General features: G+C 39.0%; 1 protein-coding gene across 1 annotated transcript in view; it reads left to right on the plus strand.

The window, feature by feature from the left end:
• Positions 1-662: 662 nt before the first annotated feature.
• The window catches only part of tmem8b (transmembrane protein 8B), a 34,929-nt gene continuing 8,024 nt past the window's right edge, over positions 663-27,567 (plus strand). The window contains exons 1-10 of the mRNA XM_085295105.1: positions 663-859; positions 5,320-5,509; positions 6,245-6,452; positions 8,787-8,920; positions 9,516-9,784; positions 14,412-14,794; positions 20,706-20,802; positions 20,994-21,117; positions 23,548-23,690; positions 25,016-25,194. Of these exons, the coding sequence (XP_085151231.1) occupies positions 775-859; positions 5,320-5,509; positions 6,245-6,452; positions 8,787-8,920; positions 9,516-9,784; positions 14,412-14,794; positions 20,706-20,802; positions 20,994-21,117; positions 23,548-23,690; positions 25,016-25,194 (1,812 nt within the window). The 5' untranslated portion in view covers positions 663-774. The remainder of the gene's footprint in view (positions 860-5,319; positions 5,510-6,244; positions 6,453-8,786; positions 8,921-9,515; positions 9,785-14,411; positions 14,795-20,705; positions 20,803-20,993; positions 21,118-23,547; positions 23,691-25,015; positions 25,195-27,567) is intronic.

Below are 27,567 nucleotides of genomic sequence, written 5' to 3' on the forward strand. Positions count from 1 at the left end.
ATCCTTAAAATGAAAAATTCAAACTCCTCAAGTATATTTTGTGTATTCATTCACTTTTAAATATTTTTCACTGGATAAATGTAATGACTCATTGTCCACTTGTGCTTTGTTAACTGTGGTTTGACTGCTTTTATATTTGAGGCCCAAATTGAGCCCACTATGAATCATTAAAATAAATCCTTTTAGCCTTTCATTTTATTTATGCTCACGTAATATGTTATATTTTAAGGAGTATGTATATTGCTAGTTTTTTAAAACTAGACTGACACGTGGAGTTGCTGCACTTTTACTTTTTTTTTTAGTCTAACAGAAACCCAAATTAGTTGCTTTGAATTTATTAATCGCTGGAAATCGTATTTTATTAGTTTTGAGGCTTGTGCACGACCACATAAGATGAAGTCTTCCATTCCTCCAAAGTACCAACTTTGTGTCCTGGGTCCTGGCAGAAGAGGCTGCAGGCTCGAGGGGCAGCTGCAGCCTCACACCTCACTCGTGCCCGTGTCGGGTGGCCAGGACGGCGAAGTGTGAATCCTTGTGGTGCAATCTACGTCTGCACTATCGCCGGACTGACAGGGCCGGAGGTCCAATGAAATAAGTCGACATATTGAGGTTGTCAAATCAAAGCCAAAGAGGAGGCGCTGTCCCGTCGTCGTCTGAATGACGTCATGCACAAACAGCTGGTCGTTGGCAAATATCTGAAAAAATGTAGACCAGCAGAGCGTCTGAGAACTGCACTCGGGCTGGAGCCCCTCACAAAATATTCTGCTTTTAACGATGTGGCAACTGGAGCGCCTGGGCTCAGGATGTAGCCCTCCGAGGCTCCTCTTGCTTGTTTACACCTATCTCTGCGCTGTTGGAGGTGAGTTTCCATTCAGTGAGTGTTTGATTCGCGGAGCTGTTCCTTTTGTCGGGGTGCTGAAATCCTCCCAGCAGCGGCGGCAGCATCTCATCCTGTCTCTGGCTTCAATTCAGTCTCCGAAACATCCACAGCTGCTGCTTTCAGTCTCGGCCACTGACAAAACGGTTTTCCTGAACACGGACCTGCTTCGGTTACGTTACGTATGGGGAAGGATGCTGCTAATTATGGCTCACAATGCACTGAGTGAAGCTCCTATAGGTTGTAGGCTACGATACGGAGGTCTAAATGTGGTCACAAGAAAACCGATCAGTCCGGACGTGTTGACTCTTGTTACCTTTCATTTGTTCTCGTTTTGCGGAGACGTGAAGGCTCAAAGCCAAGTTAGTGCACGCTGGCACGGCTGACTACAAAATGTGACCATAGTAATGGGATAAAGGGAAAGGTTAAGTCAAACCTTCTTGTTTCCCGTCTTAAATTTAACCTGCTTTGATAGGAGATGAGGACTAAACTGGTTTAACTGGATAATGGGACAATTTTGAAGTTGACTTTTGTAAAATCAAGTTGTTTTTAGGTTTTTAAATGTATGAAAAGTGCAGCATGCTCTCATTATTTCTCTCTATCTGTTTCCTTAAAAAAGAAGAACCTAAGCGTATCGTCCTTGATTTGTTTTCCTTTTTTAAATGTCTATCCATGAAAATTTCTTTGCTGCTTCAAGACTGAGGTGTGCAACAAAAATCTCCCTGTGTGATAACAATGAATCCATACCTACAGCACAGACTGTACTGGCTGTGGCCACTAAGGACCATACAGGTCTGTCTGACTTGTTGCTGTTTTGCTTTATCAATTCTAGTAACTCATTCGACATATTTGGCTTTAGACAGAAAGCCCAGTTTACCCACTTTACCCTTCCCCCCTGCTTTCTTGGATATATCTCAGTAAAACAGAGACAACAGAGAATTAGAGCTTATTCTTTACCATAAAATAATTTATGTTAACCCACTTGATTGCCAGGCAGATTGTGCATGTTTAGATGTGTATGAATTGTTAATGTTTAATATCTCTGGTGTCTGCATCTCCCATTGTGGAAGTGGAAGGTCCAGTAATCTTTACGGCTGCGTGTTATCTTCGAGGCGTTTGTTTCTGTAGGTGGATGTGAGGAGGATGGAGGAGAGAATAGTGTTGACTCAAAATTTGACTTTATCGCTGGCCAGTATTAAATTTGGTGTCATTTAGTGGCTCTTGTTCCAGATGGTTGATCTTTAGCAGCTGTTTTTTTTTTTTGAGAGATTTTAAAATCTGCTAGAGGAGGAGGAATTTCGAAAAGCAGCAATTACTTTTTGCTGTTCCAAAAAATAAAGTTTAAAGACAGCCCAGCTAAGTATTAATGGATAAATCCCATGTTGAGATGACAAAAAGCAGGATTATGTCTATATTAAGCCTCTAACAGAGTAAAACAGTGGTAGGGAGGTGCTCATTGAAGAGATTATTGAATCCAGAACCACACTATGAGAAAGCCTGTAAGCACTCGGCTGCCTTTATCTTCAAATGAAACGTCTTTATTTGGCTGGCAAACAAACAAGCATATTTAGATATTTTGGCATGTTTACACCTTCAGACTTAAGTGAAGTCTCTGTGCGTGGCTGCTGGAGTGTCACCGAGCCCGGAGCTTTTCACGCGTAGCTTGAAAATAGATATGTCAGTTCATTATTCTAATTTTCTGTATTCATTTTGTCACAACAACCTCAGATCTTGAGATCTCGACGTGTTTGACACGTAGCCTGTCTTGTCAATTAAGTGTGACGGTAACCACCTCTGTATAGCTTGCACATTAGAGAGCATTGGAAATCACAACTATAAAAATGTAAACGCGAGGCTGTGACAGTTGCCAAAGAAACGCACCCTGTTTCAGGATATTCAGTACTTGCAAGACACTGATGCAATTAACACGTGTAAGCAAAATCAAGCCTTAAATATTAACTTGTGATAAAAATGATGATTAAAAGCTATGCTTAGGAAAAACGATTTTTTAAAATCCTTTGGCTATAAACCCCTCTAAGATTTTAGTTTGTGCCAGTAAAGAGGCAAAATGACAATAAGCAAAGGTTTTTAAAAAGGAAGAGTTTGATTTTCTTAGTTCCCTCTACCATCTCTTGACCCACTGTGACAGCCCTGACCCTCTGTTAGTGATCTAGAGACTGTGTGAAGGTGTAGTTTTGATGATGAATGGTGGCTTTCATGTACCTTAGATTATGACACCTGGAAAAAGTGACGATTAGCAATTAATTCTGATTTAAGGATTCCTCTTGAATAGCGTAATCACCATTCACAGTCCTACTTCTAGATGTGCTTCTTTTTTTAAACCTCTTTCTGTAACTACACTTTTTGTGGGCTTAGCTGCAATCTGTAAATGGAAAGAAAAAATCATGTCTGTTTCTTTCTAATCAGCCAAGCAGTGACTGTAGGCTTACTGCAGACTCCAGCACTGTTAGCGCCAAACTCACCCTTTTGAGTTATAGCACTTCAGGCTGTGACCCCAGTCACAGTCTGTTAATGAAAGGGCAAAGAAGAATCTTAATGTAAAGAAGGCTCACATATACCAGAGATAACAGTCCAGCAAAAGGCTGGAATGAGGCTCAAATAAAGACCTGGAGCTTTGTATGGGATTAGGATTTCACTCTTGACAGCAAACCACTTCATTCTTCTCAGTTTCGGCTTCCGTAGTACATCTTTAGTATTCAAGGTTGCCTCCATAGGTGAGTGGATAATGTCGTGGGGGGAGAAAAGAACAGAAAAGAGCTGTTTTGCTCCTTTTACGCAAACATAAGAAAGTATTGCGCATTCAAGACAACCTATTTCTTTACACGTTTGCACCTCATTGCCTTTTCACTCGTTTTATTTATCATTTTTTGTTTTGTTTTGTTTTGTTATTTTACTGTCATCATTTTTAGATTCACTGTATTCTGAAAACAGTGGTGTGAAATTATTTATATTTTTGTACAAATTGTAGGTGAGACAAAAAGAAAACCCAAACAATGTCACCACAGGTATTGCAATTTTAATGGCTGACACGCAGAAACCGAATGCGCCACAAGTGGAAGCATTTTCCTCCAGTGAAACATCAAAGTGCCACCGCATTATTCCCGTAATAATCTGCTGCCTTCTTTTCTACCTACTTGAGTTTATATTTATGATAACGCCTCGCCTAAAAGACGCTTTATGTTCTAGTGTAGCAATTAAGTGACTTGCACACAATTTCCCCCATTTTTTGCCCACCCGCTGGCTGTGCTTGATGCCAGCCCAGCTCATGTAGGTAATGTGGCAGATTACACCTGCTGCTTGTCTGCTGCATTTATATGGAGAGGCTTTGGTGGGTGTAATCCAAGGATTTGACATTATGCAGGACGTGAGTGAGCCTGCATATATCCGTCTCCCGCAGCTTCTTTTGAAGGAGTTAAAAGTCTTTGATCACATATTTTGATTATTTACCTCTTAAAGAAATAATTTGCTGCCTCTGAGGTGAAACTCTGTAAGTCATTACAGCGAGTCACCTTAAAACTGCTCTCTAGTCACAGCAGTGATAGTACAGGCATATTGGGAAATGTTCATAATTAAATATTTATTCTTTGTAAGCAACAGCTTTAATCATGATTCAATGCTTTCAACGATGTTGATATTGGTCTGTTAGTGAGATGGTTGTTCCAAGCACACAGCTTTCCTAATTGAGATATGCTGACAGTTATTTCATGGGCTACCATAAATGTCCGTGGAGCTATAGATACACTGAATACATGAACATACAAATAAATCCAGGGTTGTTTCCAGCTTAGCGGTCGTACTACACTGTGCAACACATTTAATAGATTATAATAGTACACTCTGCAGTCCTTCTGTAGTATGTAGCATGCAGTATGGATGTCATTTTTAGTTTTAAGTTTCCCAGCTACAACCATGAGTCAAAGCATATGGGATGTTCAGTCAGTTGAGTCAAAGTTTCTCTTCCTCAAACCAACCACTGCACTTCAGAGTAAAGCAAAGCACCCGCCTGTCTTGTCTATCTTTTCATTGCAACTTTGCTTCAAGATTTATAGGACGTTGTTACTTTAAAGTAATAGTGGCAGTAAAACTGTTTTCCACCCTGTGATATAGTGCCCTGCATTGGACACTACATCACTTTGATCACCTGACTTTTCATATAATACCATTATTAGGTCACGTTTTTATTTTCTTGCAACTTCCATTAACCTCAGCTATAGTTTGTATGCATTGAAAAGAAATGTTACCAGATCAAATTGGTAACATTCTAAACTAATCTGGTAACATGCCAAACATGATGCGTACATCAGTATGTTGAAAGTGACTTTTAGTTGTGACAAAGCAGAGTAATGGCTCGATAAGGCTTAAAGGCTATCCACCATCACAAATATTTTTGGGACACATTCCTCTTATTCTCTTCCCTGCAGATTGCCTTTTTGTGACTGAATACTTCACCCGTACGCCTCGTAAGCTGAGTGCTTTCAACTCCTTCGCCAGTGTGGAACTGTTCCACTTCAATGTGCCTGACGACACCATGATGGCCGTATGGAATCTCATCACCTTCAAGGAGCAAGGGGGCACGTTTGGAGACAGCTGCCCGAACCGCAATGTGACTGTGTAAGACACCGAGTTTGGCTTAACACTGTTCTGTTGTTGTTCTCCAACTGAAGTGTTCTTCTTCTCCAGCTGATTATAAGCATCTTAAATACATTTAGAAAAATAAGGGGTTATAGCCTACACGCAAGGAGAAACTGTGAAGCCGTTAGCTGTATGAAGCTTTATGTATTTTTGTCAGTCTCCTGTGTCTCAGTGATATAGCGTCTGAAATAATGGACGCGTTTGTTCCATTCAGATATGAAGAGCTTATTATTAATGTTCTGTATCTGAAACGGTACCAGCTGTGAGTGTGTGTGTGTGTTTGTCATACAGAAACATGGCCTTGGAATCACTTGCTCTAGCAGAAACCAGAACAAAGACCATTTTGAGTGCTTTGGCAGGTGTTTATATGCCTGTCTGTCTGGATTGTCAGTGTGGTGGTGTCATAACTGTGCGCGATACAGTCAATGCTCTACAGGTGCATAGCTGAGATCAAAAGAAAGGTCAAAGATGGATATGTGCTGAATAAATTAACTCCTTGCTTGAAACATCTTTGTCTGGTGTATAAATATATAATATTTTTGAAGACGTGTGGTCTGAGAACTTGTTGCTGTGACTCTTATTTGTGTATAGGATGCCAGCTGTACTTCTGCTGTTAGCTGTTCCCATGGATAACTTTAATATTTAGCAGATGTTCTTGTTGTTTATGACAGTATTAGGCCTAAGGAGGCTGAACTGTGGCTTTGTGATTAATAGGTACTTCAGGTCCGGGGCTCCTCCAGTAATCAACCCCCTGTTCACCCGCTTCCCTCGGGATACAGTCATCCCAGGGTCCTTTGCTGTGACTCTGACCTGGACTCTTCCAAACCGTACAACAGGAGCATTCAACGTGACCAGCCCTCTCCCTGGAGACTGGTTCCTGGCGGCACATTTACCTAAGGATGAAGGCAAGATCTCAGTCAAGGTGAGCCTGCACATTTATCACAAATAAACACCAGAATTCCTACAGCTTTACTGAAAACAAATACTCCGAATGAATCTCTCTTACTACTGAACCACTAGACCAATATTGCCAGCGTTACATCCACGCTGTGAAAAATAGAAACCCCTCTGCACCCAGCATCAGTTGTTTAGAGCTGTAAATGAAAAGACTGCATCATGTTTGTGTTACACATCATTCACCACTTATGACTGGTAAAATGTAAGCTTATTTGTGTCAGAGTGTTATGTATCATAACTCTAATGATATCTAAATCATTTTCCTCATGCTTGCTTAACTCCCCTTTGTGACGGGAAAAAAAATAAATTAAATAAAAATGATTTAAGTGATCCTTGGCATTAGTATTCCAGTATGTACTGCAGAACCTAAAGAGGCTGAACAGTGTCAGAGAGTTTTTCTTCATCTCATCGTGTTCTCCTATTTGGCTGCATAAACACCTGCTGATTTCCATTTCAGGGAATTTATGTGTCACTGGCATGGTGTTCACTTGTGCTTTGTGGTTTCCACTGACTGGCAAAAGTGCACCTGAAATACACAACAATCAAAAATATAATCAGAACTTGCCAGCAGCATCACATATACAGAAGAATTGGTTTGTTTTGGGGGATTTGGGGATATAAGCCACCATGGCTCAAATGTGACCAGCTTCCAATGACACACTCTGTAGATGGAAATAACAAACCTTTTAAAATTTTGCTTTCTGAAGCAATTTTCTAGCAACTAAGATGTTTTTCCTTTAGAAAATAGACACAATTGGAAGCAATGCAAGCAGAAAAGGGAGATGTGCGACGCATTTATAACTATCTCAGTTTAATACCAATCTTAAGAGTAAGTAAGGATTTAGCAACTGAAAACAGAGTCAAAGGGAATAACTGCATTTGCTGAAATGTCCTTTATTGCAAATAGAATATGCTACTCTTTACAGAGCAAAATTGGAGTTCTGTAATACCCTTTTTATATGTCTCTGTAGAGCGCACTGGATGCCCTTGAGCATTTTTATAAACGCAGGGCTAATATTGTGAAGAGGTACATTTGTAAAACGTTCTTTTAAACTTAAACAGGTAGTTGTGGTACCTATACAAGATAAAAACGTGAGTGCAAATGAAAAAAAAATGAAAAGAAAACAAGTCAGCAAAAGTTCCCTAATAAGGTACAAGCCACGGTCTACTTGCTAACAAACCTCTAGGCCAATGCTACACCTTTTCCAAGGAAAGGGGACAGCTTTCTGCTTATCTCTGTGATGCCAGTGGCAAACCGTTGTATTTGACACCTTGGGATGAGAATGTGTTGACAGGTACTATGTCCTGTCAATTCAGTGCAGCAGCAATACAACAATACTTACTGCTGACTCAAATACAACAGCATACAATTGAACAGAGTTGAGAACACAAGCTCTAAAAGGTTTTTGTTTTTTTGCAGCTCTCCATGTATACCTGATAAACTTTGACATACTGTATATTCCAAAGCGAACCTTAAAATTACATCGTCTCGGTGGGCAGCTGTGACTGAAGGAGCTAAAATAATGCATTTAGACAGGGTTTCATTAGGGAGGTTTAGTGCTTTATGGCTCTAATGGAGTTTTAGAGGCTTTAACATCTTGCCAAGAGTGAAATTCTGTGGAAAATGAATGAATGCCCACATCGCTTTTGGTATGAAGAAGGTCAAATGTAAAGCTATTGAACATCAAAACCGTTTGGGCTCACAGTGTAAAACCATTTGCTCTCAAAAGCCCACGTTGGTTGAGCTTTTATTCAAGCACAAGGTGCATGTGCATGTCCAAGCGACAGGCTGTAATAAATCAAAGGGTCACCCCAGCAGCTTCCAGACTAATGACATGCCACAGTAATTGTGACTCGAGAGCAGGAGGGGTCAATGATCAGTTGACAGAAACGAAGGGCCTAATTTGGCATTCACACCTGTCCTGTTGAATCAGGTGCAAAAGGCTTCTCTTCATTTTACAAACAAATTTTACAGCACATCATGTGTAGAAACTAATGCACGGTCTCTTGGCTCTAAATCAGTCTGTCTACTCGGCTCATCTCACAAAGTAATGCACATCAAGCATTAATGGTTCAGAACAACACAAGTGAAATAGTGGGTGCATGTTACGCTGTGTGGCAGGGAGGGGGAGGACGGAATGATATTAATCCAGGAGGCTGACAGGCTTAATGCACACAGTCCATTAGGAATTTTCAGTCGGTCTGAATGATATCTAATCTCCTCTTTACCAGCTTTTAAAAAAATTGGTGAGTTAACCACAAAAATACAATCTGAACAACTGCTGCTTTATCTTTGTAGGGTCTGTCTGAGGAATGCCAGTATCTGTTCCAGCCTCAGCTCATTGTTCAGAGGCTGATTGGGATTTCAGTACTTTACCCTGGATACTTCATTGACCAGATGATCCCAGTCCATAATAGATCTGCACTTTATAAGTAAGTCACCTACGTGGGCTCCTAGAAACCTGACAGGGGCTTGACTTTGAGAAAAGACACCAGGAGAAAATTGCGTTTTATTTTTATTTTTTGCAGCATAACACTTCCCCAGCCTAATCCTTCATCTGCCTCTTAAGTTATGTTTTTTTAATGTATCTTGCAATTTCATTTTAAAAGGTGCAATTCCTGTGTGTGATTAGTTTGCACACCTTTATCAACTTCACCTACTTTGAGTCTTTTGAGTGGAATAATAAGATTTTGCTTCCAAGGTTAATCTTCATTTTTTTCATGGTCTTCGCGATGGTGCCTAAAGGAAGGAGAGCTGCTATTATGAGTGCTGCATAAATGATGTGAAGGGACTATAATACTATATATATTTTTATTGAAGCCTTATCTTAATTTTCTCATGATAAAATATATAGTATATAGATTTAACATAGAAGCCTTTGCAGAATAGATGTGATACACAACATTCAACAAATCTAAAAGACAATTATTTCAATGAAGCTGACTTACATTATGTTTACTCAGTAGAGGTCTACATTTTATTGTGTGGTATAATGCCTAAAACATGTGTTTATGTGTGCCTGTGCAGAGTGTTCATCCCCAATTATATATCAAAGGTGAAGGTTCAGCTGGTAAACTGCAGCACCAAGAACAAGAGTAGTGACAGTTGTCCCGTGGTGCTGAAGATAAGAGCGCGGGCACCGCCAGTGCATAACTCAAGTGCCCTCGACTGCAGGGAGGGGAACCCTTGTGAATTAGTCACCCTTGTACCTGCCTGGGAGCAATGGTATTATATCCTGGTGGAGAGATATCTAAGTAACTCTGACGTCTACTTCCGCATCGGGGTGCAGGTCACAGGTGAGTGTGATGCTTTTTTGCCATATTTTCTGGCTAATGTTAATTTCAGTTGTTTGTAGCAAATTTGTGTTCTTTATTTATATCAGAATAAACACATTATAAACACATAAATAATCATTTCAATTACAATTACAATCATTTCAATAAGCTTCAGACCTGAAGTTAAAAAGTCATAAAGTCAGAATATGGACTTTGTTGGTTAATATTACATAACTTTCACTGCTATTTGCTTCTGGTCATTCAGATAGATCAGTAAAGCCTGATTTAGACTTCTGCAGGAAATCTGTTGTAACTTACAACATAGCTGGAAACCCCTTTTAATCTTATGAAAAATGTAACTACATGTGTATATTATGGTACAGGTCAATACATCTCACAACAACTAAATGGCTTGGTAGGTTACATCGCAAGGTTAAGAAGCGTTTCCTGTTACGTCATAAGTTACAAGGCAGATTTCCCACAGACGTCTGGGGGAAATCTGCCTTTAGACAGTGACCGTTTATAATGTTGCAACTGAGGTTTGACTGAGATTAGACTTTTTGTTTTAAATCAGGGGTTTTAATAATAACACTGCATTAACCATAAACGAATTACCATATAGACATTTTTTAAATTAATATTCCTTTGCGTAGTCACTCCTTTTTATGGATTTAAAAATAATTGGACAGCTGACTGATAAGGAGTGTCATGGCCAGGTAAAACCCAAATCCGCATTAATTCCCTGTAAATTAAGAAGATACAAGGTCTGTACTTGAATTGGTATTTGCACTTGGTAGATGCTCACAGAGCTCCTTATGTGATCCAAAGACATGTTGAAGTAGTCAGCAACTTCAGTGAGGCGATCGTGGCTCAAGAGTTGGGCGTTCGCCTTGTAATCGGAAGGTTGCCGGTTCGAGCCCCGGCTTGGACAGTCTCGGTCGTTGTGTCCTTGGGCAAGACACTTCACCCGTTGCCTACTGGTGGTGGTCAGAGGGCCCGGTGGCGCCAGTGTCCGGCAGCCTCGCCTCTGTCAGTGCGCCCCAGGGTGGCTGTGGCTACAATGTAGCTTGCCATCACCAGTGTGTGAATGTGTGTGTGAATGGGTGGATGACTGGATATGTAAAGCGCTTTGGGGTCTTTAGGGACTAGTAAAGCGCTATATAAATACAGACCATTTACCACTACTAGCGGAGTGATGGCAGGAGAAGAGTATGGAGAAGGAAAGGGAGCGCTTATGATCAAAGCATGCCGCATCATCTGTCAAGTATGGTAGAGCCAATTTGATGGCATAGGCATGCATGGGTACCAGTGGAACTGGGTCAGTGCAGTATTTTGATGATGAGAAGTAGTCGAGCAAATTCTGAAGTGTATAGTGATATAGCCTTTGTTTTGTTTTTTCATGGGATTCAGTCAAATGCTGCAAAACTGAAGTGATCCACAGAGGGATATTGACTCAGAACATACTGCAAACTAACCCAAGAGCTTCTAAAAACAAAGAAATGTAATGTTCTTAAATAGCCGTAACATTCCCCTGATTTCAGCCCAGTTGAACATGCTTTTAAGTAAAGACAACAGATGGCAGAAAGGACTACAAAAGCAGCTCTAATGAAGCATCTGAAGATGGGGATGGTGCTCTGCTGTGAATGGAGACACAGACAGCTGCAGACAGAGTAGTTGTTCCTGTTATACCTTTTTCAGGTCCACTTAAGAGGGAACATGCACAGGTGTAACATAGTTCCTCCTCGGTTTCAGATTCAGTACATTCATCAATGATAAATTATTTCCATCTAAATTTGAATAAAGTCTTTAATGTCTGTCATTATATTAATTTAGATATTAAAAGATCAAAAAATTTATAAAATGGTTATAACAAAACACATATATTCTTTCTTCTTTTAGAGAATTTCATCATTAAGCTGTATTTTTTATCTGGATTTTAAACTTATGAAAGTAAAATATTGCAAACCAATATTAGTTTTATATTTAATAACCTGGTTTATCTATTGTGTTTAATTGGACAAGTGCTGGAAAAGCAATTGCAAAGAATAAAAAAAGTGCGCTGTAAATGACATAAAAAAATATTGAGTTAGATTAAACTAAAAATTGAGATGCTGATTTAAAAACAAAAACAAAAAAACAAACCCCTTACCTTCTGTTTTGCCTAAATTTCATGATTTGACCTTTATAGATATGGAGATTTAAAATTAATAAATAAAAAATGTATTCTGTTTAAATTTACATTTACATTTTAAAGTGAAGACATCTTTGTGCATTAGTGTTATAGATTGATTTAAATTACCCTTTAATGTTTAATGACACGGCATATTCAGCGCCTGTTGTGATTGTGATTTGGAGATCTATAAATGAACTGAAGGTTTTTCACACTGTGAGGTTTTTGAATTAAACTATTTTACCAATTTTGCCAATTAAAGTATTTTACTGCTTTACTAGATGTTTATCTGTTGGATTTCTCTTTTTTCTTATTATCTGCAGATAAATTGCGGTGTTTATCCATGAGCAGTTTGTCTGCAATTTTATTTATTTTTCTTCCTGCTGCTTTAAAAGACCAAGCTTGGGTGGTTTACCTCATAAATTAGGCCAAACAAAAGCTCAGAGTGGATCTCTGCAGCATGCCATATCAAGTATTCAAAGGTATGCAGTCAAAGTATAGAGGATTATGGCTTTCAGATGCACATAAAAGACTAAATCTTGGCTGTTCTACTCTTATCTAAGCACAAATCAGAAAATGTTTTTCAAAGACTGTCCAAAATGCTCATGCATCTGACAGTTTATGTTTGATGGGATAAGGGATGCCAGACACAGTCAGATCATCAAGAGGCTTCTTCAAGAAAAGACTGGAACCCAAACTGAGGTGATTCGTGCAGGATTGCTAAGAGGCAAATGATACCATCCTTAAGTGCTACATGCTGTTTTTGGGTTGTGGAGAACCGAGATACTCTTTATGCTCCCTCAATGGGGATAGCTCACAAATCTGTGGGACGTCCACTTCCATGTAGCGATCCCCTCCCTTTGCTCGGCACTGTACAGTGCACTTTGTTACTATGGCAACACAGACACTAATTATTCACACTCTGTCTCTCCTCCTGTCTGCCAGGCAGATCTTACTTGACCTTTTGTGGATTTAAATTGGAGAACAGCTCAGGTTGAGGGAGGAGACCATCTGGAGTCCTCACCTTTCTTTCTGTTATTGGTTATTGTTGTTATGAGCTGTCTCAGAAATATGTGCCCATAGTTGAATTTGGTCCAATTTACAGGTGTCACGGTCGCTAGTAATACAAAGTGTGATAAAACTAGGTTGCACTTTATTATTTATTGTTGCTGTTTATAAAGCATTTCATCACTGCAGCTTTTCTGTCCTCAGCAGACAACTGAACAGGGTTCATGTGTTATGCTCTAAATCAAAGGGGGGAAAGCCACCCACACAAATACAGTACAGTACTTATTGTGTATATACATTTAGTCTTGCCTCTCAGCAGCCATTTTTGTTGGATAAGAGCAACTGCCCATCTAAATGAATGAAAAGAGACTTTAATAAGAGACTTTTACTTTAATTGTAGTGGTCACCAAGACCTAAATATACATCAATATGGAAGGTTTACAGCTTAATTTAAAAACCTACTCGATTTCAGGACTGAATAAATACAATGCGAATACACATCTTAGATACAGAAAGCCAAGAAAAACAAAAGGTGGACTTATCTATATCATCACAGAAATAAGTTAATATGTCTGCCACCACACAGCCGAACGTATCATGATCTGTATTGTGTATGATGTGATTGGTTAACATGTCTTCTGGTTTAATTACTGGTTGGCTCTTTTTGAGACAGATGGGTGACATTTGCCTCTTCTTCTATAGATTTTTCTATAGATTTTTTTCAGGATTCTTCAAGTGCTCCATCTTTGTCCTCCGTCTACGAGGCTTTACAGATTTTACACAAATGTTACCTGCAGCTGCAGTATTCAGTATTTTTAGGCGTTCTCCACCTGCCTGTACGGACATCAAAATACTTCAAACCCTTTCGAGACAATAATATGCAAACGAGGTTGAGCTAAAAAGCCTTTGAAATCCTTTCCCCTTGGGGACTGTTGGTATTGGATGATACTTTGCCATTCGACATCAGTGACCATTTTGCATTGATTTTCTATGTGTTGGTGGAAAACATACAGTCTACAATCAAGTTAGAGGCAATCCACAGCACTGAATCTTGTTGTATATGTTCTGGAAGCCAGCTGAACTAAATAATTAGGTTTCAGTTCCATTAATATAGTGCCAAACAACAACATGGTTTACTCTGGGTGCTTTACATATATGTCAAGACCTTAAAGAAAACCCATTAATCCCCATTAATGAAATGCTTTCTGTGAGAAAAAAAAACACCTTCTAACAGACAGAGTTTTTAACAGCAGGGTGGGCGGCTGCCTTGGTGATCAGTCGGGGGTCACAAGAGAGCAGAGAGAGAATAAATGATATTGAGGAACAATAGCAAACAATAAACACTGCCTGTAAGCACGGATCTAAAACACAGAGCTCCAGCTCAAACATTTATAGAGACTCTGTTGCTTATAGTGCATATAAGTGCAAATTAAATAACAGCATTGTTTTGACTTTTTTTTTCCTGAACAGATTGCTCCAAACCCAGTTTGTTGAAAGACCAAGCACAACCCAGCTCCTCGATGAACATGCCTCAGTCTTTTGGAACAGCGATGGGTTTCTCCTTATCTGATACACTGTTAATGGCAGCCCTGCCAAGCCTGTCCCAGAACAGCAGTCACCTGCACACCTCAGAAGACAGCATCATTTACCTTGCACCGACTGCAGACACTAACAAGTGCTGGCCGATCCGTCCTACTCTGCGCAATGAGCTGGACACTTTTTCTGTGCACTTCTACGTCTTCTTCGGTCCAAATATATCGATTCCACCGGACAGGGCAGCCGTGTTCGCCGTCAACCTAATGCCCGTTTTAGACAGTGGAGGAGTCCTAAACATGGAGCTCAAACTCAACATGGTGAGGTTTACAGATGATACAACTATTGTTTCTTTCATAATTTCTCGCAGTATTTGTAAAATTGCGAGGCACTGTTAGCTCATCAAATCAGTATTATCATCCTGGTCCAAGGAAGGGATTTGGCCCAAGATGCTGGACAGTGCTCTGGCACCACTCTCACCCTTCGCTTGCTGTATCCTGTGCAGGGATCAGATTGTTATCAGAAAAGTAAATTTGCAACAGTCATAGAGGAGAAAATCAGCAGCTAGCAAGGGTGAATAACTGGGCTCACAAAGTGCCTGGCTGAGCGCGCCTGCTAAATATGGATGCACGTATGGTCATAGACTTTGCTGTGGGAACTGAAAAAGTTCACAATGAAACAGGCGCCAGTGTTTGGGCTTGTGGCATATGTCTCTAATTGAGAGCAAACAAAATGCAAAAATCAGCCAAGCAGGATTTAATATGTCTGTGTTGATCTGTCCTTCAGATAGTAATGGCATTAGGAATGCACCTGCATTGGCTCTGGAGGTCTACAGGGAGCCAGAAACTGGAGAGCTACAGGCTGGCAGATGGACTTTTAAACATTTTACTTCTAATGGAGAGAAAGCCAGCCAGTGTTGAGACAGCAACAAGATGAAGCACAAAACACTAACAGATAGCTTTGATTGTTTACTTCTAAGGAACATCCTGACAGTTTGGGAAGTATTGCTTAAAATATCGGGTCTATCTCCCCACATTTAAAGATAGAGTAAAAATACTGGTAAACAAAATGTGTTGCCCACAGTACCAGTGATTTAGCACAAAAGATATAAACAGTAGGAAATGTCAGACATTAAAAAAGATGAAAAAGAGCATTTGCAGCAGCAGACTTGAATTTAACACTAAATCTATTACGCTCTAGGTTTAATAGACAAGATAAGTCAATTAATGAGGAAATTAATGTCAGATTAATCATAAATGAAAGTAAACCCTATGTGTAGTGCCCCCTCCCCCCCGTACAATCCTGTCCTCACAGGTTTGAAATTGTCCAAATGCAGCTTATATACTGTTTCTCACCGCTTCAAGACTTTATAATAAGCCAGACTACACATCCATCATCTCTACTGAACACACGCACACACAGATGAAATTAATGATCGATCTTCTCATCTAACCCCCGGTAAGAAAGCAAACAGCCTTCTTTCCAAGATTGTCAGAGAAAATTTTTAAAGGAAATGAAAATAATTGACGGTAATTCATTTAACAGTGTATCAATGGAGTTTGGGATTGCTGTGGCTGCTGTCACCACCCACAAAGGCTACGTGAGCCCCTTGGCTTTCTCCATGGTGTGCCCATTTTCACCTGTTTACTGTATCTGTCCTTTATCTTGCAGCAGAACCTCTCTTTGTATTTATCGGTGCTATCTTTGCAGTAGCAAAGTGTTTTCCCTGACCCCTTTCACCCTCCATTCAACACCCCGGTATACTCCCAAGTGTGTGCTGTTGGTTAATTTTAACTGGGTGCGCACTGCAGATGTCACAAAGACAGTATCCTGGGATGAAACCTGGTTGGTGTGATAGTTGTATGAGCCGTTAGATGTATTCTTCAGAGAGACTGTCATGCTATATTATTCTATGAACAGATTTAACCCCCCTCGGCGATGATCTGTCACTTGCTTGTCACAGGCGCAGAATCCAGTCAGCCGCTGCCTGTGGGGGACTCTGGCAGATTTGCAGGGCTTTAGGAGACAATAGCTGGACCTGCTTGTCTGCCTTGCATCACTCTCTGTGCAAAAGTGTGAAAGGAATGCATATGGCTTTTATTCCCACTGATGCCTCACCTGGCAGTTGATCAGTTTAAGTTTACCTTTGGTAAGGCTCACGCAGAAAAGAAATTAGAAACAGTGTAATGAGCGCATATTCATGAATGCTTTGGCTAACCCTTATGCACTAGTACTTTTGTCACAGTAATAAACTGTTTTGGCAGCATAAAAGTGTTTGGGGGAGTAGATTAAAAAATAAATAAGTGTGATACATGAAAAATAATGCTTACATATTATACTAGGTCCTAATAGCTAAACAGCCAGGGACAAACAATAAATATGTTTTTTTAAAACTATATTAATTTCTTATGTTCATTTTTCTATTTGTAAGTTTATGTTCACATCCAGTATTTCCACGGCCATTTATTTTCATATTTTTAATCAGCCAGTGAAAACTAGGCGCTTTTATGGCAGAGTTGTGCAACACCATCTGTCATTATCACACAGGAGAGGTGTGAAATTGAATGCTAAAATAAATATTGATTAAAACAATCATTTTAAAAATCTTCATAAATATATAATTAAACATATGCACAATAAATAATGAATCTAAAGAAATGTAATATTTTTCACATCTTAATTGTGCACTACGTGTATCTTTTATTTAAAATAATAAACTTGGATTGATACCAATAAATAAATTACAAAAAAAACCCCCAAACTAATAAAACTTCTGTTGCTTTTGCTAAGCAGCATTCATGTGGTCAGAGGCTGAAACATGTGCTTTAAAAGATATCCAGATAGCAGATATATTATTGATTAAAATTAAAACCCATCACAGAGATTGGAGTTTGGTTTAATTAGTTTGGGCACTGGAATATGGAGGCAGTATATACAGCACATGACAGCTTGTCCATGTTCTTGCATCAGTTGGCATTATCTACTGCCTGGCACATGTCATCAGCATAACTTCTATTAAACTCAGCAAAGCAAAAACATGTCAGTATACAACATAGACAAACTGGCATTCATCAAACCTTTTTTTTCTCCTCTATTTTAGCAATCAGAGTTGATGCATCAGGGCTGTCGAAGTGATCCTTTTAAAGATTTTCCACAGTAGTTTTCTTCAGTCTTTAACCTTGAGCCTTACTTTGCTGGTAGATAGCACCCCTGATTGAATTATGGGTCTGCCACTCACATTCACCAATCATAACTAACATCTGCATAATGGATCGGGCATATAAATCCTAACATTAAACATGATTAATATAGCAATGCTCACAATCATATTACAAAAGGCTTTACGAGTAAAGCCAGTAAATAAAAAAAACATACAAAATCAACATTAGAATTCCAGACATGAATGTGTTCTTAAAGCAGAACAAGAATAGAATATTATTAACAACACATCACATAATGCCCTGACAGCTAAAGCTATTTTAAGAAGTGATTGAAATCCTTTTAGAAATTCTGGGTTCTGGACAGAAATGATGCAGTGTGCTGAGAAAGCCAGCATCCACGCTGAAGGGAAATTATTTCAGACAGATTTGAGAGACAGAATGAGCCTCAAAAGTTATCAGTAAAATATCAAAGAAGCAAGGGAATATCGTTGTTTCGAGTGCATGAACGGTTTGGATGATAGATTTGAGAGTGATCACATATATCACATCTCTGTATCTTGAGATAATCTTTCTTCCTTAATTGCATGTGTTTCCTGGGGAACCAGGATGTTTATGGGCAGATAATGAAATGAATAAATGAATCACTGAGATTCATTACTGGTGGAATAATAAATCATATTTAAAAAGTGCATTGATTCTGAAATAGTCTTATAGTTTTTTATATTTTAAAAGGGGATATAATTTCTAAAAAATGAAAACAAGCTACACATGCTCCATTGATTTTTGAACATCTTTAGCTTTCTTGGCTAACCAGGTTGGGTGCACTTATATTATAGATGTGCTTTTTTAACTTGCAAATAATTTACACACATGTGTCTGTCATGTTATTTTGAGTAAATACACCAAAAACAGGATGGACATCGTCACATTTTGGCTTCATGTAAGCTTTAACCCTGTAACAATTTTCATAGCAGCTTGAATTGCAGGCTGGGGTAGGTCGAGCACTCCATAGTGGGATTTGTTATTTCATATGCGACAGCATACAGTTGAATCCTCGCTAAACCTTGACAAAGTATATTTTGTGTGACAGTGCAAAACCTCACGATTCTGTCAGTTTAAACCGCTTTAATACTGCAGTATTACTGAATCAACAGATGCTCAGGAATGCATATGAGGCCAGCAAAAAAGGAAGTTAAGATTGGTAACTTGTTTTTTAAGAGTGAATTCCAAAAAAGTTAACTTTGAGAAAAGACTGGGACTGTAATCACAACAGTTCAAGATGCTAAGAATTTACAGTTACCTCTAGTATGTCTTTTTTTTTTTGGTTTGTGATGCCGTAATTTCCCATACATGCTTAAAATAATAATAAAGTAATATGGATGTTTATTTATTTATTTTAATTCCTCTATCTTAATTGCCCTAATTAAAAAACAAATGTCTAATAATTAAAGTATGTTTTCTGTTATTTCCTTTGCATCATTAACGCTTCACACACTCTCATTTTGCTCAATTAAAAAATATGTCTCTTTTGACTTTTACACTGAGCTTTGTGGAGCTTTCTAGTGTACAAGAACAGCCGACAGCTTTGTTGTTCTGAATGAAAAGTTAGGAAATCAGTGTCACTGAAATGTGTCCTCATTAAGGTATCAGACTATACCGAACTTTTTGCTTATCCATCTATCCTTCCATCAGTCCATCCTCAATTCAGGGTGAGGGGGAGATCCTATTCCAGCTGTCACAGGGTGAGAGGTGGGGGTACAGCCTGGACAAGTTGCCAGTTTATCACAGGGTATACATCACAGTAAAAGTATAAATTTAACCGTTTAGTGGTGTTTAAGAGCAAGGGAGAAGATTATCGAATAAGATTCACCAGGAATCATCCTTTGCTGACATGAATGGCTGGATAAACCTTTGTTACAAAAGAAAAAGTCAGAGGAAAGAAATCACAAAAAAATTAATGTGTACATACTTGTACTTTTATAATAATCCCTCTAATAGTGCTTGACTGGTCAATTGGCACACCAACCTTGCCATCTAGCTACATTGACTACAAACATCTCTACTTTGATGGAGCTCTTTGACCTGCCAATTAGAATCATATTATCTGGCTTTGGGGTGGCTCTTGCCTGCTTTGCTCTCCCCGTGTTTGCATCTGGTGAGCCACTTTGATATTTGTTGCTTAATCCTTTATCCTCAAACTGTAGAGGAGAGCCAGGATGAAGGAGGGGGAGGGTGTGGGGCTCTCTCAAAATGCCACTGGGTGTGATTTAGTCTTCCCACCAAGAGAATAGAGGCCAGATGGTGAGTTTAGGAAGCCTGAAATCTCAGCACCTGGCAAAGTGTTTGTTAGTCATTGCATTAATCAACAACTTTGCCAACTCCCTATATATACATTATGCCCATTTTTTGCTAAGGGGGTGATAGAAATCTTATGTATTTAAGAAATAATTGTCTAAAGTTATCCCACAAATGTATATAATGTGGTGAATTTCTGAATGTAAAGTTTTCGTCAGAAAGTCTTCTGATTTTTAGCATACTTTGTGGTTTAGTAACTGACCCATCGCTGTACCCACCCACACACACAGAAACAAAAGATGGAGACTGGGTAAATAATGGAGGGGCATTTTAAAACTAATAAAGTGTCAAGTTTGGTGCTTGAGTGCAAATTGACACATCCAGTTTGCTGCTATTTATTGTCTACCAATAGACCAATTTGGACAGCTGTGGCCTCCCTTCACCTCTCTGCAGAATGAACCAATTTGTATAAGCATATGCAGTTCCCGACGCTTGAATAATTCTCCTGGATTTCTTTCAATGCATGAGCATGTTAATGTATAATTGATGCTTCAAGGCGATAAACTGCCAACATCTTCACTTACTGTAGGTGCCTCTGGCAGACAGAGAGAGAGCACTTTACTTGATTTGTTAGTTTTAAAGTTTACTATCTCGTGGCTGTGCAGAAAATAGACCTAAAGGTAATCATGAACAGTGTTAGCTCACCAGAATGATAGCAGCAGATGGTTGATGGTTGGACGGATGAATGACGTTTGATTATGTGTTTTTCCTGCAGTCTACGCTGAAAGGAGCTAATCTCACAGTGTTTGGCTGCCTCAACCACGGGATGCCACTTTTCTTACGCGAAAACACATCACTGAAATGTGAATCAGGTATGCCAAATTTTGCTTAAACAAAACAGCCACATAGTGTGTGATTTTGAATCTAAGCAAGTTTATTAGTAGAATTGTGAGAACAGCACAAGTAATCGATATTTTTGCCTTGTATGCGCAAAGCTTATCTAGTTATGAACCTTCTCTGTCACAGCTTGGACTGTGTTTTATTGTGTTACCTTTTTCTTCAGAATCAGTGGCGGGGTTTTTCCTCTCTGTGAACACCTCCACTAATATCACCAAACTGAGGATTCCCTACCCACAAACAGGCACCTGGTACCTCAGTCTGCGCTCTCTGTGTGCTACTGAACATGGGTAAGACAGAAAGCACTGCTTCGCTTGAGAACTTTACCTGTTTGTTGGTTATGTATTCTATTTTATAGAGCTTCATACCAGTCTCCATATTTGCTATATATTATCTGTGCTTTACATATAGTGTTGTAACTGCTGTAACTTTCTCATCTCATCTTATCCTAAATATATATCAATTAAACCAGCGGTCCCCAACCCCCAGGGTGTGAAATTTCTGGTTTTCAGGGGTTTTATCGTTTTTATCGTTTTTATTGTTTTTTTTTTTTTTAATCGTTTTTATCGTTAAGTCCGTGGCGCAAAAAAGGTTGGGGACCGCTGAATTAAACCAAGTTTTAGTATGTGTTTTTATGCCTATAAAGAGACATTATTTCAGTTTTGGAAATTAATATTTGCTCTGTTAAAATTATGATACTTGCTTTTATGGTTATACACTAAATATGAACCTCCTGTCAAACAGGAGGTTGAAAAACTTGGCAAAAAGGCTTGATAAATTGGGTCCAATGGTAAGAATCCTTATAGCTATGCCTTCTTTAAACTATTCTTTAAAATTGTGTAAACTATAATCTCCTGAGTGCTCAACCTAGAAAGTCTCAAAAACATCTTTTACAAGCAGGAATTCAACAAAACAAGCTGAACGTCATACATTTTGACATAAATTTATGACATTCTCATAATCAGTTCTTCGGCCAGGTCCCAATGCTCCACAGCAACCTCTACGAGACAATATTTGCTGTCAATTACACAAAGACAATTGCAAAATAGGACATTCATATCTTCTGAATTTGTCAGCATAACACAATCACTAGTTTGTTTACCAAAATAAATAATTCATTGCCATAATGAAGACACCATGCTTTCTGTTTGAATGACGAAGCCTCCCTCATTGAACCACATCCTCTGCCATCTGTCACCCAGCAGACTGATTTGGCACTGGCTTCATAAATGTGTGTATGGTGCACACCAAGCATATGACATAAAGGAGGGGTAGATTTTGAGGTTTATCCATATTTTCACACTTACCAATTAAGAAATGTTTTTTTTGCACACGTCATAGTGAATTTTAAATCAAACAATCGAGTTGTAATCGAAATGCACACATCCAGTTTTAATTCAAGGGGTCCAAGAAAAGTTTGCAAAAAGCTTTTTAAAAAAAATGCTATTGCAACGCTGTTTTATTGGTAGTGGTATTTGGATATTAATAGTATACTTTGTAGGTACCAATAAGGCTTTGGCCTACTGCAAAGGCCACACCAGTGTCCCTCTCTTTCTGTTTTTCTCTCCATGTTTATGTAAGTGTTACTTAACTTGTGAATTCAAGAAGTAAAGTATTTTTCTCTGAGGGTTATTTAAAGTCGGTGCGAATCATGTCAGAGAGAGAAGTTAGAGCGAATGTTTTCATTAAGTTTTGTTGTTGTAATGTTATATACGAGTTCGTAAGTATTAGCAATTCAGCAGATTGAGCTGTTCTGGCGAAGCCTTTATGGCACAAAAATGTGAACAGAATGAAATTAAGCAGATTTTTCCCGTCCCACTTGGGAGTTCCAATTGAATTTGAATAACAGATAATAACAGATGGTGTGGGACGTGGACTCATCCTCACACGAACACTTAGCTGATGTATGAAAATGCAGACAAAGATCAGAGTGTTATGTGCTAGATTTCCACGCATTTGCATATACTAAACCAATCAGGTGTCATTAGATGGTAAATGACAGGTGCCCTTCAAATATACAGTTAAGCTGATGTATACAACTAAATAAAAACAAAATAAATAAAATGTTGCAGAAACACATAAAGAAACATATTTGAAGTTTTATTCTCTTTAACTGATTGATTAGCAGTTTTTGTTTTTGTAGTGTTAAAGATGAGCAAATTAAGTAAGTAACCTCTGTCTGTGAATATGCAGTCACCTGTAGACTTAGAGTTTTGTGAGAAATTACAGCTGAGTTACCTATTCAAAATAATTAATGACGGTTAAACTAGAACCCTTGGTGGAATAGACATAATTTACAGAAAATTAGTTTTGTAATTATAAAGCTGGAGATTTCCGAGGCCTAATAGAATGAAGTTGTCTGACATCTAGCAATGCCGAAACAACCTTTTGATCTCCAGTGTTTTGTGGTGATGAGGGCTTCTGGAGGACACAAGAAAACTAGACAAAACCCTGCAGGCGCCTGAGCGGCTTTGTGAGACAAAGCTCTAAAAGAGCTTGGAGTGATATGTGAATGTCAGCTGATAACATGCTCACAATAACAATGCTGTTATATTTGTATTTAGTAAGTATAATGTTTACCAGCTTAATTTGGAATGCTAAAAAGTGTGCACAGCTATGCAGTCTATAGATCTGACACATTTGGCCATAAACAAAAGTCATTATGCAGATGAAAAACAGTGAAGGCATCACCTGCAATCATATATTTTTGCCTTTTCCAGATTTGAGCAATGCAGCAATGTAACTGCAGAGGTTTATATGCGTGCATACCTGACTCCGTGCATCAATGACTGTGGGACGTATGGACAGTGCAAGCTTCTGCGCACCAACAATTACCTTTATGCTGCATGTGAATGCAAAGCAGGTAACATTTTACTTTAAAAATCTATTGCAGTCCATCACAGTGTCTTACTTTTTCCAGCTTAAATGGACAGCTTTGTTAAATCCTTGTTTATTTATTTGAACTTGTAGTGCACACTGTCAATTAAATTGAAACGAGGTGGTCCGGTAAAGTCTTTTTTGATTCTGTTTTAATATCTAAGTCATGCAGTTATTAATAAAAGAGCGGAAGTTGTTTTATGTAAGGGAAAAATAATTAGTACTGTATATATTTAACAACCTCCTTAAATATTTATCAGTAATTAATTAGTAATTAATAAACAGCAAGCAAGTGCAACCCTGAATGTATAATTACACTTGTCTGTCAAAAGATTCTTTCGCATATGAAAGATAAGACAGAACTTTTCTTTGAGAAAATAGGTCATCACTGCTGCAAAGAATTCCTAATTTGTTGGAAAATACATCATGCGGAGTGACAAGAAAATGAGAGCGAGCCAGGTGGGATGGCACAGGTCATTTTCCAAAATTGAGCTGACAATTCTGCAATTAAATTGTATGTGCCACTTTTCAGTGACTCATTCAGTGGCCTGGTATTAATCTTCTAATATAAGGCATTTTGATAAGACAATAAAACACAGTCTTAATTACCAACAGCTTTTCAATAAAAGATGAGCTTATGAAACTAAACAAAGCATGTCCTCTGAGGCTTTTTTAAATCCTGCCTTTGATCTTCTTTTATCAGAGTTGGTTTCTCCTCAGTTAAATTCATTGTCATACTTCACATGTGTGACTACTTCCTGGCAGACGCTTTGCATTCAGCACTTGCCCTTGGCCCATCTCAGACTGCAAAACCTCTGTTCAACAGTGCTCACGAATATTTAATTCACACTGTCTTATTCAATCAACCACTTGATAAAGATCCAATGTACCAAAGCGGGGGTGTTTTAAAATAGAAGTGAGTTCACACCAGGAGGCTCTATTATGCAGGATAAACAACTTCACACATATCTGTTTTTGATTATTTTTGCAGAGAAATGTCTGTTCATAGCAAAAGGCTGCTAAGGCATTATTCTTGTCAAGAGATAATAAATATTTCATACATTTTAAGAGATTAAGGGTTTGAAACAAACAGTTTCACCTGCTGGGGAAACTCTTCTCATTCATAAACCAAAACCACGTTTTTCCTGGAATTGACTGAGGGTTTAAGGAAGTCAGGCACCATTTATGCTTTTCCCAACATGTAAAGCCTGTTAAAAAACAAAAACAAAACAAAAACCTGTCTTAGAGCTTTAGTTTTTTAGGTGAAAGTACCAGATTTACTAAGGTGGTCTGTGTGTATTGGTATTTTAGGCTGGGATGGATGGGGGTGCACAGACAACTCAGAAGCCTATTCGTACAGTTTCCAGCTCCTCTCCACCCTGCTACTCTGTCTCAGTAACCTGATGTTTGTCCCGCCCGTGGCCATCGCCATCCGAAGCCACTACCTCCTGGAGGCTTCGGTCTACATCTTCACCATGTTTTTCTCCACTGTGAGTGAAAAGTGATAACCTAAAGTATATTTTCCTTTTATTTAAGCATGGTACTTTGCTAATAAACAGTTGGTATCAGTAATGCACAAAAGTAAGCATAAAGAAAGAAAGAATCACAAAAGCAGATGTTTTCCGAAAGTCATCAGATTGTGGCAAGGCGAGCTTTAATAGGAAACACATTCTGCATCAAATTCCCGTGTATGCAGATGACATACTCCTATTTCTGAGTAAGTCATTCCAAACTACACCACAGTCAGAAATACTTATGCTTACAATTCTATTCTGCATTGGAAGCATTAAAATGAATGTCCTTCATTAAAACAAAAATGCTCCAGTATCTCTACTATGATCCCCTGCTCAGAGCCATAACTTTATTACTTTTCCACTACGGGAACTTCCCCCAGGCAACAGCGAATTTTAGAAAACATTTTCACTGCAAAAATGACGACAAAATTAAGTTTGGGTAAATTATTTCACCCCCACCAAAAGTACCGTTTGGCAACTAGAACTGTTAGAATCAAATGAAGTTTTTTGTTTTTGTTTTGTTTCTTTCAGCTACAGTACCTTTTAAAAAGCTACATCTAGTATATTAGCACAGAATTACAATTAAGAAATACTGACAATAAACGTTACTATTGATGCTAAGGATGAAATCTTGCTGGAGCCAGAAACAATGCTCGGTATGGCATCATTATTTTTTAATAATCTGCTGCATTTTATCCGCCTCCTAACCAAGAAGAGTGCGTTTTATAGAGTGAAAGAAAACTACATTTAAAAGCAGACCATGCTTTTTCATATCTCAGGGGACTAATTTAATATTTCTCCTTGAAGAAAAGGTTTCACATGAGAAAGTGCCTATTGTGTAATTTTTTGAAATATTATTTAACAAAAGAAATCCTCCTTTATAAAATGATAAAAACCCCAGTTCTCCTTAAAATGAATGATGTCTCACTACGATAATGTGATATACAGTGGGGCAAAAAAGTATTTAGTCAGCCACCGATTGTGCAAGTTCCCCCACCTAAAATGATGACAGAGGTCAGTAATTTGCACCAGAGGTACAGTTCAACTGTGAGAGACAGAATGTGAAAAAAAAATCCATGAATCCACATGGTAGGATTTGTAAAGAATTTATTCGTAAATCAGGGTGGAAAATAAGTATTTGGTCAATAACAAAAATACAACTCAATACTTTGTAACATAACCTTTGTTGGCAATAACAGAGGTCAAACGTTTACTATAGGTCTTTACCAGGTTTGCACACACAGTAGCTGGTATTTTGGCCCATTCCTCCATGCAGATCTTCTCGAGAGCAGTGATGTTTTGGGGCTGTCGCCGAGCAACACGGACTTTCAACTCCCGCCACAGATTTTCTATGGGGTTGAGGTCTGGAGACTGGCTAGGCCACTCCAGGACTTTCAAATGCTTCTTACGGAGCCACTCCTTTGTTGCCCGGGCGGTGTGTTTAGGATCATTGTCATGTTGGAAGACCCAGCCTCGTTTCATCTTCAAAGTTCTCACTGATGGAAGGAGGTTTTGGCTCAAAATCTCACGATACATGGCCCCATTCATTCTGTCCTTAACACGGATCAGTCGTCCTGTCCCCTTGGCAGAAAAACAGCCCCATAGCATGATGTTTCCACCCCCATGCTTCACAGTAGGTATGGTGTTCTTGGGATGCAACTCAGTATTCTTCCTCCTCCAAACACGACGAGTTGAGTTTATACCAAAAAGTTCTACTTTGGTTTCATCTGACCACATGACATTCTCCCAATCCTCTGCTGTATCATCCATGTGCTCTCTGGCAAACTTCAGACGGGCCTGGACATGCACTGGCTTCAGCAGCGGAACACGTCTGGCACTGCGGGATTTGATTCCCTGCCGTTGTAGTGTGTTACTGATGGTGACCTTTGTTACTTTGGTCCCAGCTCTCTGCAGGTCATTCACCAGGTCCCCCCGTGTGGTTCTGGGATCTTTGCTCACCGTTCTCATGATCATTTTGACCCCACGGGATGAGATCTTGCGTGGAGCCCCAGATCGAGGGAGATTATCAGTGGTCTTGTATGTCTTCCATTTTCTGATGATTGCTCCCACAGTTGATTTTTTCACACCAAGCTGCTTGCCTATTGTAGATTCACTCTTCCAAGTCTGGTGCAGGTCTACAATACTTTTCCTGGTGTCCTTCGAAAGCTCTTTGGTCTTGGCCATGGCGGAGTTTGGAGTCTGACTGTTTGAGGCTGTGGACAGGTGTCTTTTATACAGATGATGAGTTCAAACAGGTGCCATTCATACAGGTAACGAGTGGGGGACAGAAAAGCTTCTTACAGAAGATGTTACAGGTCTGTGAGAGCCAGAGATTTTCCTTGTTTGAGG

The sequence above is a fragment of the Mchenga conophoros genome, linkage group LG12, assembly GCF_057382185.1.
Source record: "Mchenga conophoros isolate Kocher_MC1m ecotype Shallow Benthic linkage group LG12, M_conophoros_male_GT1.1, whole genome shotgun sequence".
NCBI lineage: Eukaryota > Metazoa > Chordata > Actinopteri > Cichliformes > Cichlidae > Mchenga > Mchenga conophoros.